The sequence below is a fragment of the Tachypleus tridentatus genome, chromosome 12, assembly GCF_004210375.1.
Source record: "Tachypleus tridentatus isolate NWPU-2018 chromosome 12, ASM421037v1, whole genome shotgun sequence".
NCBI lineage: Eukaryota > Metazoa > Arthropoda > Merostomata > Xiphosura > Limulidae > Tachypleus > Tachypleus tridentatus.
The window spans coordinates 90,504,917-90,522,935 of NC_134836.1; the positions used below are offsets into that span (position 1 = coordinate 90,504,917).

Below are 18,019 nucleotides of genomic sequence, written 5' to 3' on the forward strand. Positions count from 1 at the left end.
TAATTTACCCCGGACGTTTCTCCGATTTTTACGATTTTCTTACGTATATCACGTATTACGATTTCAAAGAGACGGGAATGTTAATTTTAATTTAGAAGTTAATTTAATGTCGATATTTATCGTATTTATGATATTTGTCAGCAAGATCGAAATACATAATTTTCTTTCTAACCGCAAATGTATCTTAATATACAAACAACAATATAGTTTATAATACCGGTTATTATAAATATTGGTTTATATATAAGAGTTTTATAAACTTACAAGTAACACTGGTCTGGAACTGAATCTTTTATCGACGTTCATAGAGAGCAACTTAATTCTTTGTTGATACATCTATAGATTTCTCTTGAAGGCTAGCTAGCTTCAAGCACCCGTAAGTTTTCACAGACGACAATATCTAATGTTCTCGTAGAAATACTATAATCCGAAGTTAATTCACTAGAATAAAACGGTTTAAAAAACTTCGAAATCTATAAACAGTTTCTGGTCAAATTCTGCAGTTTTCCGATTAATAAGCTTCAGTTACAATTATAGCTTCTGAGACTTATAGTGCATTGACTGTAGCTGACAAACAATAATAACTTTCTTTCGATGCATTGGTATAAACTCACGCGAGATTCACGAACATTCAACGGCGTTCGAATGCACTCTAGCGTTTTTCTGAAACAAATTTTGTTATTCTTACTCTCAAAAATCTTTTACAAATTTAAAGAACAGACGAGGCTTGCGCAATACACATCGAACAATATACGTTACATGCATCAAACTGAAACAAACATAGATATTAAAATAAACGAATAACGGCAAATCCGTTACATTGAGAAGTCTAAGAGTAGGAAAAAAATCATATTAAGATAATTAAACGGAATTTCTTGAAGATAAAAATCTCGACCAGTCACAACTTCCCATATAAAATTTTCATAGAATTAGTAATACACTGAAATACTGTGCGTATCACATTATACATAACAAGTATTACTAGTTTCAGTTTAGTATATAAAACACTCTTGTGGTAATGTAATTTTGATTATTCTTCAAAAAACAAGTTATTCATTCTCTATAATTTGAGTCACTTAAACAGACAAGTTTCCGAGTGTTAAAGAGTTCGTGAGGCTCTGAGTACATGGTTAAGTAGATGTATATATTGAACGAAAACCTTGAAAACATCTGTTGTACAATTATTGTCTAGCCTTTTTTGTTATTATTACCATTCCTGTTCTCTCTATTTATTTTCCAGGACATTTGTTTTTTCTCTGTTTTAGAACTGATATTTTTATAGTGAAGCAAAATAGCAAGAATATAAATGAGGAACATAAAAAATAACGAAAAATGTTACATTAAAATAATATTTTTTCAACAGTTATAATTAAAATTGACTAAGAATAAGCAAGGTCATAAAATATACCAATGCAATAATTAGATATAAAGTGAAAATATTACAACAGGTGGCGGCAATTTAAGCGGATGCAATACACCTTTGTTGGATACTTAAGTGCTAATAGTGAGATATTATACCAGTCTTGGAGAAGTTATGGGGTGTACGTGTACGCAAAGTTTATGTTTGTCATGGTATAGTATTTTATTTCCAGTTCGTTGATGATTAATGAATAATGGGTGTTCGATACTGAAGACAATTTTGAGTCACGCAAAGGAACAGAAAATTGTTTTGAGATAGTAGTATAAATATAAAAAGTTACACGCCATTCATCTTCATACTGGCCACGTGCGAAACGGTAACGTGTATCAGCTTTGAGAGTGTAGTACTCATGATTTGACTTTCCAAGTAGGAGTAATCGTGAACACTAGTGAAAAGAAATAGCGTTCTCCTGCAGTTTGTGGGTACTAGGACAAGACAGTGTTAAAACTTAAATTGCAGCTGAAGACCATGACGGGAAATTCGTGTATCGTGGTATTTATGATTTCTGTTTTCACTTTTCAGTGCTTCAAATTAAACTGTTGGAAAACCATAAAGGCAGAATTACATACAATTAAACTGTGTGTAATATTGATAAACTCACAGCTGGCTTGGCTTGCATTGATAAATTTATTTGTGACACTGACATTGAAATTAATGGTAAATAAATTAAATTTAATCTTTTTCAGGTGGGATTTTGTTTTCTTATGCTCAATGGTAAAACTGAGTTAAGATATTTAAAATTATCTTGAAAAAAGAGGAATTAGAAGGGATCTGATTGAGAAATAAGATTGTTAAAGGGATTGGTAGTGTTGATGCATTATCGTTTTTTACACATAGTAGTATGAATAGTGGGGATAAAGGATAAAAGTACAAGTTCAACAGAGTAAGAATCATTTTCAGCAAAGAAAATTGTGTATTTCAAACAGTATTTTTTGTCCCTTGGAAAGGACTGTCTTCACGTATGGTAATTGCAGTAAATTTAAAGGAAAACTTGATAAATATTTGAGTGATGTAAATGCTTACAGTAGTTTTATTCTCAGCTCCCTGATGATTACAAAGGATATAACCTGGAGTTCTTTTCTGTCCCTCGTCATTATGAAGATTCACTAGAATCTATCTTAATTCCCAGTGGATTAATTCAAGACAGGTATGTGTTATTAGAACATTATTCAAATTATTTTCCTTAACTTCTTGAGGCATGTTATAGTTAACCTCTGTAATAGTTATTCAAAGTACCAATACTACAATGTAAACTGGTACTTTTGTAAACATTTCAAATCCATTGCTTTCAAGTATGGAATTAATTATGGTATGGAAGTTAGTGGTCACTGAATGTGTTTTGTCATAGGTGTAGCTATGAGTTAATATAAAAGGATACTTTAAAGAGTAACATTCTAACTATCATGATTATTTTAATGCAGATTACAGATGTACATGAAGTTGTAACATATGCAAAGATGTAAATGGGGCCATGTAGTGCAATGGCTTTCATAAGAAGTTAAATCTTTTATTTCAGTAAAAGAATTAGAAGAATCTTTAATTGCATTGAGTAATTTTTTTTTGTCAGCTGCATGAAGTCCACAATCTGAATCCTTTTGTGGCCTTCATTAGTCTCTGTTTGTGTGTGTGTGTTATGTGATTGCTAAGAGAACAAGCATACATAACAGGTCCTAATGAATTTCAGATGGCTGTGAATTGGAACTTGGTTCATGGTTAGGCAATGGAAGTATTAATAATTTCTAGCTGATATAATTAAATTTCTTCTTGTAGTATTTGACAACAACTACCAATTTTGTACCTTATTTAATTTAGTTTAATTTAGTTATTTATGTCTGTTACATGCCCTGATGAATATGATTTCTAATGTAGAAATTTTTTGATGTATTACAGTATAAAAATGAATTAAAAAAACGCACTGAAAGGAGTTGCTTTTTACTGTACATCCATGTAAAAAGCTGACATTGTACTAGAAACTTTCACAAAGTAAATGATAGTGTGTTAAGATGATGGATCACTAATATATTCATTATTTCTTTTAGGTTAAAACAAAAACATGGTTATCTCCTGTTAGGAAGTTTTCTTTCAACTACAAGTTCCCTAAAGATAAATGAAATCATGTTGAATCATAAGAATGATTTCATTGAAAGGTGGAAGAAGTTTGCCTGATGGGAGAAATCACTTGTTTTAACCACTGGCACATTTATACACTAGTGTGTTGTCTGTAAGTCAGTAGACACTGAAATGATATCCCATAAGGGATGCTTAACATTGCAGTTTGTTCTGTCATGGATTGGTAAAATGTATGCAAGTCATGAATAATTATAAGAATTATGCCCTCTGTGCGTTACAACACAGCATGACGTATGAATTTCAAAAGCAAGAAAAAATATTTTGGTTTTATTCATTCTTGAAAGAGAATGCTTTAAAATACCCTGTGGAAACATGTCTATTTTAATAGTTTACTTGCATTTTTTTAAAAATTCAATCTATAAAAATCGTTTACTTCATAAGACGTAAAATATTTTATTTTTATGAGAGTAGTAGTAAACGTTTGCTTTTAGTAACTGTATTTCAGTATGATTATTCAAATTGTATATTTAGATTATACTTGAATAATTGCCACATAAGTACATACAGAAGTGTATGTTGTGTTTTGATATTTTAACTTCATGTAATTTAAAATTACTTGGGCAAAGTAGAAACTTAAACTTAAGGTTTATACATGTACTACACTTGTAGTGTTTTGACTGAACCAGTATCACAGGTTTTGTGATTTTTTTAATGTGTACGTGCCTTAGTTTTCTAGTTATTTTACTGTTTAATTTTTCAATTTTAGTAATGTGTGAAATTTAATGAAAATTGTTTATTATTGCAGTATAAAGTTAGAAGTAGCTAACTGCTATGAATTATTCTAACATTCGTTCATTGATTTGTCATTTATATCTGGATAAGTGCTCAAAGTATTGATTTTTTTTTTTTTTTTCCTGATTCAGTAAATTTAGTTGAATATATTTGCCCTCTCGTAAAGTTTCCATGCAATAGAGAAAAGTTCTTTCATCAAAATAACATATTAAAATTGTTGTCTCCTTTCAAAATAGTAACATAATTTATTCATGTTTTTATAATGTAACTTTGCCCTCTTGGAGATTTTATGCAAACAGCTTTAACTGTTATAGAAATTTGCAAATCTGAATTGGTCATTGTCATGTTTACAAGGTACATTATGAAAGTAATAGTAATTAGTTTTGAAGTTATGAAAATAACTATTTTCAAATGCTGCAGGGGACTTTTGGCACAGGTATCCAATATAAACAAACTGTGGTGAATCTTTCTCAGTTCTTACTGTAATGAACTCTGTAGTTATGTAAAGTAATACATTTCTAAAAGCCTGTTGTCGTAATTGTCAAGTTTTTTTATTTTTTTGAGTATTCATAATTACTGTATTTTATAAGGACAAGAGAGTTATATAACCTATTGGGATTACTGTGTTATTTGCCAAAATTACCAACAAAAACAATAAAAGAAAATTTAGTTCTTTTAACCCATATACTGTTCCAAGAAATTAAAAAAAAAAATTAAATTAATAGCATATCCTATATTTTTATGCAAACTGTTTCACAAAATTAAGTCTATATAATTTATTATTTTATCCTTTATAAAATAAAACAAATTATAAGCTTTTGTCCCTCTTCCTAGCTTAAATTTTTTAAGAACTATTGTTTTAGTAGGTAGATCACTTCTGCACTCCTTCCTGTATTTAGTATACCATTCTTATGCCCAAAACTGTGTACAGAGTATCATGATTAAGGCCTCTTCAGTCATCTTTGTGGTAAACATAATGGTATTACCTTAATATTTTGTGTATTTTATTTTTCTCTATATCTGTTTTTACTTCAACTAAAGAGTCATTTAAGGATGTTATACTTTTCTTAAGCCTAAATCCTCCTTTTTTTTTTCCAAAATTTTTCTCTTGCTGCAAAATTAGAAATTTCCATTTTACTGTTTATCTCAAAAGTACTTTGCATTTTGTATACATGTACATAATAAGTACACAAAGCATCATTGTTTAAAACATTAAACTTAAGCACAAAGGATGTGATGGACAAAATGACAGTGATGTAGAACAAAATAATTCCAATCATTGAAAGTTAAGTACAGAGAAAGTTTTACTGTTGGTTTAGAATTGAAAGACTGGCTCGAGATGTTGCAACTGATTTTGGAAGCGAACCATTTGCAGCACTCTGTGTACTGAAGGGAGGTTACAAGTTTCTTGCAGATCTTCTGGAAAAGATTAAACAGTGTTATCGGTTCAATTCTGAAAATTCTGTTCCATTTTCTGTAGATTTCATTCGTCTTCAGAGTTATGAGGTAGGAAAATTGTTTCTATATATCGTCCAATTGTTTTAAATTCCTTACTTACTAAGAAAGTTTGGAGAGATTAATTATCTTATTAGCAGCATCTTAATGGTTACCTCTATGTAGTTTTTAGTTTATATAGTTTTATATCATTAACAATTCTGCATATAATTATTTGTAAATACCTTGAATGAATATAACTTATCAGTTACTGATTTTTTTTTTTTTTTAAAGTGATCACAGGAGTACCAGTGACTACAAAGTCTGAACATGTATCTTGTAGATGTACATGATGAAGTTTGTATGGCTTAGAGACAAATAAGTATCATGGGTAACATTGTGAAATATTCCATAAAGTGTAGTTCCTTTCACTATGGACATTATGCTCTTTTTCCATGACACAAGTATAGAGATGGTGAATTTATAGTTCACCAATGATGCTAAACTTATGTTAACTTGAAAACCTGTTTAAATGTGTTTTACATTAAGAACTTGTTCAAATGTGTTATGGATGCACACCAGTGTAAGTCAAAAATATTAGTGAATCTTCTGTCTGTGATTAAGGTCCATCTTTAATATAACACAGACCAGAGGAAATCTCTACCCATCCATCCCATAGCAAGAAGATATGTTCTAACCTTACCAATTAATCCTAGGCTCACAATGAACCATGATGATACACTATCACACACACACACACAGACAGAGAGAGAGAGAGAAAACTATCTGCATAACACTTTAGTTGGATACACTATAATAAATCATAGTATGGTTTGAGAAGTATTGTTATTGGGGTTTCTGCTAAAGACCTTTGGTTTATACAAGTGTTTTTGGATTAATGCTGTAACAATTAAATTTCACGTCCTGTGATATCCAAGTCTTGAGGAAATGTGTGAAACATCTCGTCCTGTCCATTCTAATCGGTAGGATGTTCACTCATTATGCAGGTGACTATGCTATTATTTTATGTTTAGCGTATATGCTTTTTTGGGCTTTTAAGTGTCATCATTTTTGATACGTGTAAGGTATTTGGTATTGTTTTATTTTACTTTCATATTATCACGTGTCTGCTCAAGTTTTAATAACCAACATTTATTTTGGTAACTTCTGTTTGGAACACATTTTATGGGCTTGAGTCTGTTCCTCTCTAAATATGATAGCTGGTTTTTAGATATTTACCTTTTGTGATAATTTTGCAAATCTCCTTGAAATTTTCATTAAAAGTAATTTTTGTTATTTTGTTCTATTAATTTTTGCCATTGATTTAATACATGGTCTGATACACTACTTTCTGGTTTCATCCCTATGTCTGGCAGTGTTCAAAATTTGTTTGTGCATATTTGAGGTTGTTTTTTTACTTTTGAAATACTGTTTACTTATTGAATGTGTTTCTTGTCTCTTAATTTTTATCCAGGCTTTTCCTGTTTTCTGTTCAACATTCCTTCTGAATTGTATTTTATCTAAACTTTTCCAATATGCCATTATAGGCTCCATCCTAGAAGAGAAGCTATATACCATTGTCTTCCTAATTCTTCTTGAATATTCCAAACTCCTGTGTAGCATCAAAACTAATTGTCCTCCTTCATTTTAAACAATACTTATTTCACTGTTCTGTCAACTTGTACATTATTATTGTTTCCATGTCTTTCATTTAAATTGCTAAAGACATTTAGCAACAACAAAAAAAACTTTAAGCTTATTGATTGTAAAAATACATGTACATTCACCAAATATGTAACAACAGTCATTTAGTTTTATATGAGCATACATTGAATATTGTTTGTTCACTGCCATTAGCAAAGTTGTAAGTTAATTTAATAATAATCAAGAATATGTGGAATAAATATCAGTAAAGCATAAGTTTCATACTGTTTTTATAAAACCTAAAATATTAATTTGCTGAATGTAAAAGGTTAAGACAAGTAGAAAGGTTATATGCGTGTAGTTGTAGTCTTGGTGGATTCAGTCCAATCAATTATTTTTAAGTTTATCAGTTACTTTTTTATTGTATGTGGGTGTGTATAATTCACCAGATGGAAATGATGTTTTATTCTTTGTTCTATTTCAATAATGTAGTTAATATCATCGTGACATTTGAATGTATTCATTTTCTTTGTTCTACTCATGTTATCTATCTCAAGAAGTGATCAAATTTACAATTTAATTTCGTACAAAGGTGTATTTTCTCTTGTTGTATACATTTACCTGTACACTTGAAACTGTTTGTGTGTATATTTAGTTTGAACTAATTAAGTATTTTTATAAATAATCATGTGTGCAGCATACAAATGTAGTATTACTAATGAATAGTCATTTTTAGCCAGTTATCTTTATTTTTGTCATGCATAAATATTTAAATGGTTTTAAATTCAGATACTATTAGTAGTCTTAAAAAAGTATAGGTTTAGGATAATCTGTGTGTAGGTTATACTTCTGAGTGTCATATTTCTATGTATGTTAAGAAGTGTTGTTATAGTGTATTTAAATTGTACACAGTTGAAGTATTTCTTCATAATTCTTAGTGGTTATCTTACAACATTGCTAGTTCTTCTTTGATGTGAAATTACTTTGTTTCATGCAGAAAGTTTCCACTTCTATATACAATCATATGTAGCATTTATGTTTTTCAATTACTTTTATTCCAAACAATGCATGTGATAAGTTATTTAAAAAAACAAAAAAAATGTTTGACTCAGTGATTTAGTGACATACAAAGCTGTCAGCAAGATGAAAACCTTGTTGATCTGCTTATCTCTTTACTCTTATAACTTGGTGAAAATAAATGCTGTTAGAGCACCAATTGCCATTTGTTACTGTCAGAATTTCTAGCTCCATTTTCTTAAAACCTTGTTTGCATGTTGTTTAACATCCAATAAAACAATTTGGGAAAATAATCTTTTCAAATAAGCTATTTGTTACTGTAAATAAATAATACAAAATAAAAGTAGACTTTATAGAGGGCATTAAACATTTTATCAGGTTATTAGTTTTTCACGTGTTCCTTAGTCTGTTTATTTTCTTTTTGTCTCATTTACTATTTTCTTCATTACTACTGTAAATTTCATTACAAAAATAACTAATGTTTAACCAATATTTACATTAATAATTGCATTACAATAAATGTTCTTTAGGTTATTTAAACATTTTATGGTCCCTTTAGTTAATTGTTTTACTTTTCAGGGTGATTGCTCAACAGGGAAAGTAAAGGTTCTTGGGGTAGATGGATTATCTTTCCTTCAAAACAAGGCATAGTATATGTATTTAATGTTTTTGAGAAATTAGATATTATATTTTTATCTGTATAAATAAATATCTTGTATACAGAATTAGTTAATTTCTGATAAGAATAGTTTAAACTACCGACATGCACATGTTTGGCATTCAATTTTATAAATTCTTTAATCGTAATTTAATTTTGTGGTTCAGTACTTTTAAACAAGATGGAATCTTCAATGATAGCAGCTGTGATTAGATATAAAATCAGTCAAGATATGGAATCATGAGCTAAAAGATTGTACTTGTAAAAACAAAATTCTGAGTCATTCAACTAGCAGCCTTGCTGAAGTTAAAAACTTCAGATGAAAAATGTTATTCTTGTATATGTAGAGTGTAGACATAAACAAAATCATTAGGTTTAATTTCAGTAGTTTTTTGCAAGTTTTCTCAAGAATTGTAATGAGTACTAAAATTTACAAGATTATTTTAAGTTAATAAAACACAATAGCAACATGCATTTAAATGTCTAATTTTGGTGGGCTTATTAGTTACCAAACTTTATTTTAAGTTGATAATAAAACACAACATGCATTTAAATGTTAAATTTTGGTGGACTTATTTTTCTTTACAAAACCTAAAGTAAGTAACACATCTGAATATTTTAAATCTTAGGAAGTCTGAAATTTTCAACAAACCAATAAAACTGCTGTTACATGTTTGTAATGTCACACTCATCACCGATTAAATTAGTGTTGCCCTAATTAGAAGGTGACCTCAAATATAAAGTGAGTTCCATGTTCAGAAAAAAATTGAAAATAAAAAAATAACTGAGTGTTGTAAAGTTAACTCCCTGTTCAGGTCTGCAAAATCACTGAACAACCTGCAGGTGCATTAGTTGTAAAAATTAGTGATGACTTGGTGCATATGTGTAGATGGATGCAAACTGGATAATTAGGAATGCAACAACCTAGAATAGAGGGAAGGGGTGTATATAGTATTCTGCAATTATAAGGCAACTATGAATTTTAGAGCCTTAATATACACCCTGTCATTGTTTTATTATATTGAAATTTTTACATTCTACCAAAAATCCTCTATTGTAATTCCAAAAATGATATCCATTTTTCTCCATTGTGGAATACAAATTTTTCATTTTTACTTGAGTGAGTTATTTTAATTGAAATTGGGTTACATTTTTGTTATGCATAAAATGTTGACAACCAATGGCTATAGATTTTGCTAGACCAATCATGACATGAGATTGAGATTCTTATCAATCATTCTAGAACTTAAACATAATAATAATAGTTTATCGTGGTAAATGAAATAATAATTTGATCTAAGTAAAAAAGTCCTTATGTGATGAGGAAAAAAAAGAATTTTAGTTTCGAAATCTGCAAAGTTGATTTATTTACAATCTATTGTTAAAAGCAAAACAATTTTTATGACGATTAAATTTGTGGTTCTCTGTTTAATAATGATAAAAAGAAAGAAACCAACATCACTTTATAATCAAGCCAGTACTGTAATGCATGGATTCATATTTTGATATTGTTCATTAGAACATTTAACTGCAAGTAGAAAATTATTCTATTGAATAATTAAACAAAAATCAAACTGTTCCAAAATATTTTTATTTTGATAGAATCTTGGAAAATAGTAATTCAAATCCTCCTGATATGCTACTGTTTTTATCACAGATAGGAATAAAGTTTATTTAAATAGATATATACATCTAAAAGTATTTCATTGTTTCTTTGGAATATTGTGTAATGTTGCAGAATGTGCTTGTAGTAGAAGACATTATTGATACTGGGAAGACAATGCAAGTTCTGTTGGAAATTTTGGAGGAGCAGAAACCTAAATCAGTCAAAGTTGCAAGGTATGTATGTAAATACTTGTTTAACTTGTTTCTTGTTTGAATAAATGTAAAATTTACAGAAGAATTTTTACATTGCATCTTGTGCTATGTGGAATAATGGATTTTGAAGAGACAATCTGAAGGTATGATGATAAAACTAATTTTGTCTTAATTTTTCTGCCATTGGCCACCTATGGCATCGCATATTTTATTTAGAAGTTAATACTGGAAAGAATGGGCTACTTTGATTATGCACAAAAGATGTTTAGTACTTATTATTTTTGAGGTCTAAGTCACTTCATCAGACTCTCTATCTGTTCTGAGACCTTTGAAAAACAAAATATACAAGTAAGTATAAGTGTAACAATGAAACATTCTTGAAGTGTTTTAGATGTGGCTGTCAATGTGATGGTTTAAGTTTAGCAATTATGCTAAACCATTGGTCCAGGTCAGAAGAGGAAAGGACTTAACCAAAGACATCCCTATCAATTTGACATACCAGCTGAATTGGAGATTCATCAATTGATTACTACATAAGTAGTAATAACATAAAGGGCACAATAGTATCGTTGTCTTCAAAATGGGGTTTGGAGTCATTTGTTTCAATATTTTGAAACTAACAGCATGGTGAAGTTCAATGATTCAGCAGAGGTTGAAAGACATCCATGATATATAACAAAATGGTACCACAATAATATAATCCATATAGATATAATCATGTGCTATTCTTATTCCTTTTGCTTTTGTTTCAGAAGATGTGCCAAGTTTTATTTGTTGAAATCTATCAGTTAACACCAAATCACTGGTTTTCAGATTGACCCTTAACCATTCCAAGCTTGGTACTAAATGATGTTGAGCTGGCTCAGGTGGCAGGTGTTAAACACGAGTTAAAGATATGATTCATTTGTGTTTATTCTTGGCTTCATATTTTTTGATTAGAAAATGAACAGAAGCTGTTCCTTTTCAGTATTGTCTAATTTTTTTTCAAACTGAAACCTTGAATGTTTCACAGTTACAGCATAGGTATAATTATACAAAAAAATGTTTGAGTGGTAAATGTTATAAAAGTTTACTAACTAGGTTTTGTATAATGTTTACCTTGATTAATTGCTTCATGTTTAAAAAAATAATTTATTTCATATACTTTATTAAAAATTTCTTTTTATAGTATTGACTTAAATGCAAACTTTGCAGTGCTGTAAAAACTATACAGACCTTTGATACACTTTTTAGAATATCTTACATTTAAGACTAGTATTACAGTATGTTAATGAACTCTGTTGTTGGAAGAGAAATAAGAAAATCCTCTGTTATAATTCTGTGGGTGTCTTATTGTCATTTTATTAAGAAACAAAACTTTGAAGCTGTGAACAATTATTTTTTTAAGTGGTTTGTTCATTTTACTCATTTGTGTTTTTGCTACAAGATTGCAGGATTAGAAGTTTTGCTGTTTATATAAATTGTAGATATTTTAGTTACTATCTTTATTTTTAGTTTGTTTGTGAAGAGAACAACTTTGAGCTCAGGATTTCAACCAGATTGTAAGTGTTTTAACATGTTGTATTGTTATATAATGTTAGTTGTTTTTTGCAGTTTCTTTTTTTAACCTCAGTTAAGCACTTGTGATATTATTTATTAAAAAAATATTAAATAATGATTGTTAAAGTATTTAAAGATAAGGCTTTAAAATTAAACAATTTTCAGCATATTAAGTTTTTTTATTATATTTTCAAATATATAATATGAAGAACTGAATAGTGACCAATAACACTTTTTCTTCACCTCTTCAGGGTATATGTTTTTTCTCATAGTGACTATAAAACATGTTGATGCCCACAGAATGCTTTATACTTTTTACTATAAAATAGGTCCAGCTTATCTCTTTTTGGTTAATTTGTGTTCAGAGTCACTGATGAGGAGTGGAATTCTCTGAAACTAATATAACACAACACGTGTTGATTATAGTGTAGATTGAACTGGGTCTCCCTTGAAATAAGATTTTTAAAATTAAACAATTTTTGGAATAATAAGTTTTTATTTATTAAACTAACAAATGTATCTACTGTTTAAGAAACTTAAACTGTAATGATTAGACTGCATTGAATCTTCATGGTTACCCTGGTTGTTTGATATTTTGAACCTCGCATTAGCTTATGCCGAGGGGCAGTTGCTAAATAGACCTAAAGTACATTTTGGATGTGTTCTGGCATAACCTAATGATTATGGTGTTGGACTTGCAGTCTGGTGGTGCATTTTATACTACACCAAATTAGAAACTGAATTTGACGCATATTTAAAATACTTCAAGTGAAAAAAAAATTATTTTTTAATTGGCTCAGCTATGTGTTTGTATGGAATAGTGGAAGGTGGAAAATAAGATATTTATATGGACCCTGATATTAGAGTAAATGAGAAATTGGATCCTTGAGAAAAAATAATTTATTTCCCAAGGCTTATGTTTGTACCTGTAAACTGCTATTATTTCTTAAGTGGATGGTGGTCCTCAGTTCAAATATAGCTTGACAAAGTTTAGTATCTTGTCATTCATTATAATGTTTGTTGATGGTAAAAAATAGTTCATTACTCTGGTGGATATTTTTTAATGCAATAATGCATCTTTTGCAGATGCTTTCACTAATGCTGAGGATTGTTGTATATGGCATGTCTTATGCACTAACACATCACATAGGACTATGCATGTTGAATACATTCTACAAAGGCTGAATCTACTATATTAAAACAATTTTCATTATTAAAATCAGTCACATGACAACCACTGCTAAATATCGTAGTGGAATAGAATAATACATGACATCTTGGTATTTCATGGATAGTATATACAATGCCACCAAAAGTTGTTTACTTTTGAAATGAGTATGTAATAGTTGTTTCTGATACAATAATACACTCAGATTATTATTCTGATTGGAGATTTAGAATTCCCAAGGTAGGAGATAATGCTTTTACTTAATGACATTTGAGAGTAAAGGAAAATAGATCAACTTTAAGCACTAAGACCATTGAAAAAGAAAAAACTGCAGCAAGTTATATGAGAAGTGAAACATTTTGTAACTGGTAAAAAATATGTCAAAAGCCATCAATTTGCTTAAACCAACAGTATTTCAAAATCTACAAAGATCTTCATCTGGAAATCAGGCCAACAGAGACAGATAAAGTTCTATTTGATATTACTATTGAAACAGTACCAGAAAACAAACTTTTTTGTTCACAAGATAGATCATAGAAAGAACACAAGGAAGAGTCTTGTGCTTTGGACATGGCAGTTTTAAAGTAGCCTTTTGCAATGGAAATAATGCTGCAGGATTATTTTCAAGATGCTTAATTGTCAGAAAGAGCTACCAGATGTAGTGACACTGATATAACATTGTGATGAGGCTCCAAAATCATTTCACTAAAATGTATTCAATCATCTGTATACAGTTTAAAAGAGGCAACTTTCATTAACAGCTGTTTTCATGTTTATTTAACAGCTAGGGGTCCTTTGAAGCACAGTTAATTTCAATAAAAGGAAATATGCATGATATTTGCTGATATTTTTGTAATATTGAAGTTTTTTTAAAGAAAAACATTGATAGGATTGTAAACTGAAAAAGACAAAACTTCTAATTTTGATTATTTGCTGTTTTATTTATGAATACAGATGTGGGTTTTGAAATTCCAAATAAATTTATTGTTGGATATGCCTTGGACTACAATGAGTATTTTCGAGATTTGAACGTAAGTTGATTTTTTTGCGGTTTTGTAATTTCTGTTCACGTTTGCTGTTATGCTACCTATACATTTTGTCATATTTTTTTTGTTGTTGTTAAAATGGTTTATATCCTCATCAAAATGCTGTGGGCCGTGAAGTTGAACAATGTTATTCTATTTATCATAATTCCATGTAGTGTACAGAAAATATAAAACTAATTTTAAACTTTGTTTCTTATATTGGGTACAATTGTGTTTCAATGTAATATCTTATGTGCATATATCTCTTTAGACATACAAAAATCAAAGTTAATCATTTGATTAGGGATAAGTATTTCATTATGGGAAAGTCTATCTCTTGAGACTATCGGCTGATAATAAACTAACTTTAAAAATTATTCTTATAGGGCCACTTATTCAACATTGGTCAGTTGTGATGATAAATCAAGTTGTATTCCCATATAGTGTTAACCATAACATCACACATGATATAAATATAAGTATTAATACATTTAATGTATGTTTATTTAGAAATGTACTGTGTATTCTGTTCCTTAATATTTTTCTTTTTTGTCTTACAGCATGTATGTGTCATTAATGAACATGGGAAAGAAAAATACTCTAAGAAGAATACCAAACTGTTATAGTAAGAAATGGGAACACATGATCTTGCATGATTGATCCTTGTGATCAATTTTAAGACTTAATATATCAATTTTTTTTTCTGATTTTCTCTATAATCTATAGATATAACTTCAAAAATGTTTTGAAATTTTGTTCTATTGACATGTTCTTCACATCTTCTCTTGTTATATAAAATATTTATTAAGAGTGAAAATTCTCTTAAGTTCATCCAAAATAATTTATTAATGTGCATCACAGAATGTAAACTGTGTAATACATTATAAAAGAAATACAAAGTCAAGTCTCCTGATTTTAACCAAACTTGTGCTACTGTTTTTGTATAAAATGTATAAATCTAAAAGATGTTGGTAAAACATAAATTAGAATATAATTATTTGTACTTAGCTAAGGCTTGACTTCACTGAGGACTTGTTGTGCTTCTCACAGTGCCTATTATTATTATTAAGTTCGTTTTTAACTGCAACTTGTCAAAATGTGTCTGAACAGGAGAATTCTTGTTTAGTTATTTACATGTTTATTTAACACTGGAGTTATAGTATAGCGACATAAGAACTGCTGTTTATAGAAGATGGTTACTGAATTAGAAAAAATGGTAATGCTTATGACTAAAGTTCAAACTGGTAATGGAATAAAACTTAAACATCTTTTTCTAGCTTCAGTGTACTTCAAATTACAAAGGTTATTAAAAGATGTTGTATTATATTAGTTGTGATAAGTTAAATATTAAGTAATATTGATGTGCAAGTTGAACACCTTGCTATGACAGTTATTTACAAGTTTATTTTTCTTCAGTGTTAAGAATTTTTAAAAACTTCCTAGAAGCAAAGAGATTTAATGAGAAATTTATTTTCAGAGTGAAATTAAACTTGATATGGGATATGTAATACTGATCTGGTGGATATCTACTAGGAATAGTTCTTGTTTATTATTGAGATATTAAAAAAAAAATGTGGTAGCAGTTTATTATAGCTTCATCATTGATTTGTTTTTAAACTTCTCTTAAAGGTAGCTTAGTAGAATATCAAAGATAAATTATAGATTTTGGTATGTTGTATGAATAGTAAATTTCATTTAATAGAAATTTTCTCTCATATCAAATAGTTTCATAATGGCACTATTAAAGTTTAGAGAAAATTGTAAGAATTATACATTGGTCTAGATTTTAACAATATCTAAGTGTAGACAGCCAACAAATATCTAGCTCAAATGGTAAATGTCTGTTTCACTTTCTGGTGTATTCCTAGTTTGGTTAAAGAATATTTTACGACAAGTTGCACAACATTCATATTTTTTGTATGAACTACAGTAAAACTGCAAGAGATTCTAAACACATGTGAAACCAGTACAAGTGTTAATCAGTGATTGTTTCTTGCTAATGTTCTATAGAAAATTTAAGAGTAGTGTGTTACAATGGTATTTATTGACATTCTAATGTTCAGATAAACATTAGATACAAATATTTCAATAATGTGGCATATCCATTCTCACATATGAAGTATTCAGTTAAACCTTACCAGATATAAAACTTTCACAGATCATATCATACATTTACACGTATTGGACATATCTTTTGAGTTGTTTATAGTTTAACCAATGCTTTTAAGTAGATCCTGAGAGCTTACAAATCTATGAATAACACTTTTTCTAATTGTTTTTCTTTTTGTATAATTTTCAGGATAATACATGAAGTAATATATTGCAGGAGTAATACCTCATAAACCTTTTCCTAAGAAATTTTTCACATTAATTATTAATTATTTAATGTTACTAATTTGTTAGAAGTACAAACTGGCATGACTTAGTGATTATATTGTAGTATGTGTGTGACACCAATAATTTTCACCATTATATTGAAGTTTGGGCTTGATAAAAGGGGTGGGTAGATGTTTGACTTGTGTATTTGTTTGTTATTTGACAATACTAAGAAGGAGAAATTCTTTTAAGTTTCAGAAAAAAGTGTTTATGAATTTATATTTTCTGTAATATATTAAATGCTAATAATTTTTTTATAAAATGTAATAAAGATCAGTGTATAAACTTAGGAACTCTTTTCTCAGTTTATATAATTTCAAGATATACAGGAGCGTTTTTATATGTAGAAGTAATGTTTCAGTAACGTATTTTAAGCACAACAACTTAACAGGAGCTCATCAATTGAATCAAAGTATAGATAAAACTGGTTTGTTTCTGCCTTGCAGTGTTTATTCTAATTCCAAAATTTCTTTTGTGCTCGTTAACTAAGCTCTACATTATTTTGTAGATTTGTAGTGTTTCTGAAGACCGAAAATGATAAAATAAACTACACAAAAACATTAGGTTTATCGGATGTTTGGTGACATTGTAAATCACCAATAAAAAGGAACTATTACGTCTTTTGTTTTTTATGCAACTTATCAAGTTAGATAAGGTTTTGTTTGGTTTATATTCTATGAGAATCGAATTCAATCCTTTGGTTTACTTGTTATTCAATCAGTTTTAAAGTATCTAAATAAAACGTTATTAAAGTGTTGATCTCTTAAAAGTAGTGTCTTTACTAACCGTTTCAGCACAGAGGTGACATTAAGACATTTATAAAAGATGTTAATAATATTATTTTAAAAGATCAATTTAAATTGCAAAAGCTGGCGAAGCTTTAGAAACCATAAGGCCTAAAATTTCTGAAATGTTATTTTTACTCACTTGTTACAATGAATCTGCATTGGTCAAATCAATAGGAATGTAGAACAAAAAACAAACTTTCGGCCTAATGGTCTTTAATTGTTCGTAAGCTTTCGTTCTTAAAACCTTAATATTCATTAACTGTAAAATAT

The 18,019-nt window shown here is 29.0% G+C and overlaps 1 protein-coding gene across 2 annotated transcripts; it reads left to right on the forward strand.

The window, feature by feature from the left end:
• The first annotated feature begins 1,446 nt into the window (after nucleotides 1-1,446).
• On the forward strand, nucleotides 1,447-17,730 carry LOC143233967 (hypoxanthine-guanine phosphoribosyltransferase-like). Of its 2 annotated transcripts, none has more exons than XM_076470910.1 (8): nucleotides 1,447-1,912; nucleotides 2,461-2,567; nucleotides 5,602-5,788; nucleotides 8,957-9,022; nucleotides 10,774-10,874; nucleotides 12,348-12,394; nucleotides 14,515-14,591; nucleotides 15,146-17,730. In XM_076470910.1, the coding sequence occupies exons 1-8, from the start codon at nucleotides 1,889-1,891 to the stop codon at nucleotides 15,209-15,211; spliced, it is 675 nt and encodes a 224-aa protein (XP_076327025.1). In that variant the 5' UTR covers nucleotides 1,447-1,888; the 3' UTR covers nucleotides 15,212-17,730. The 2 variants fall into 2 exon arrangements, with proteins under 2 accessions (XP_076327025.1, XP_076327024.1); XM_076470909.1 differs by having other exon boundaries at nucleotides 1,461-1,572.
• Nucleotides 17,731-18,019: the final 289 nt, after the last annotated feature.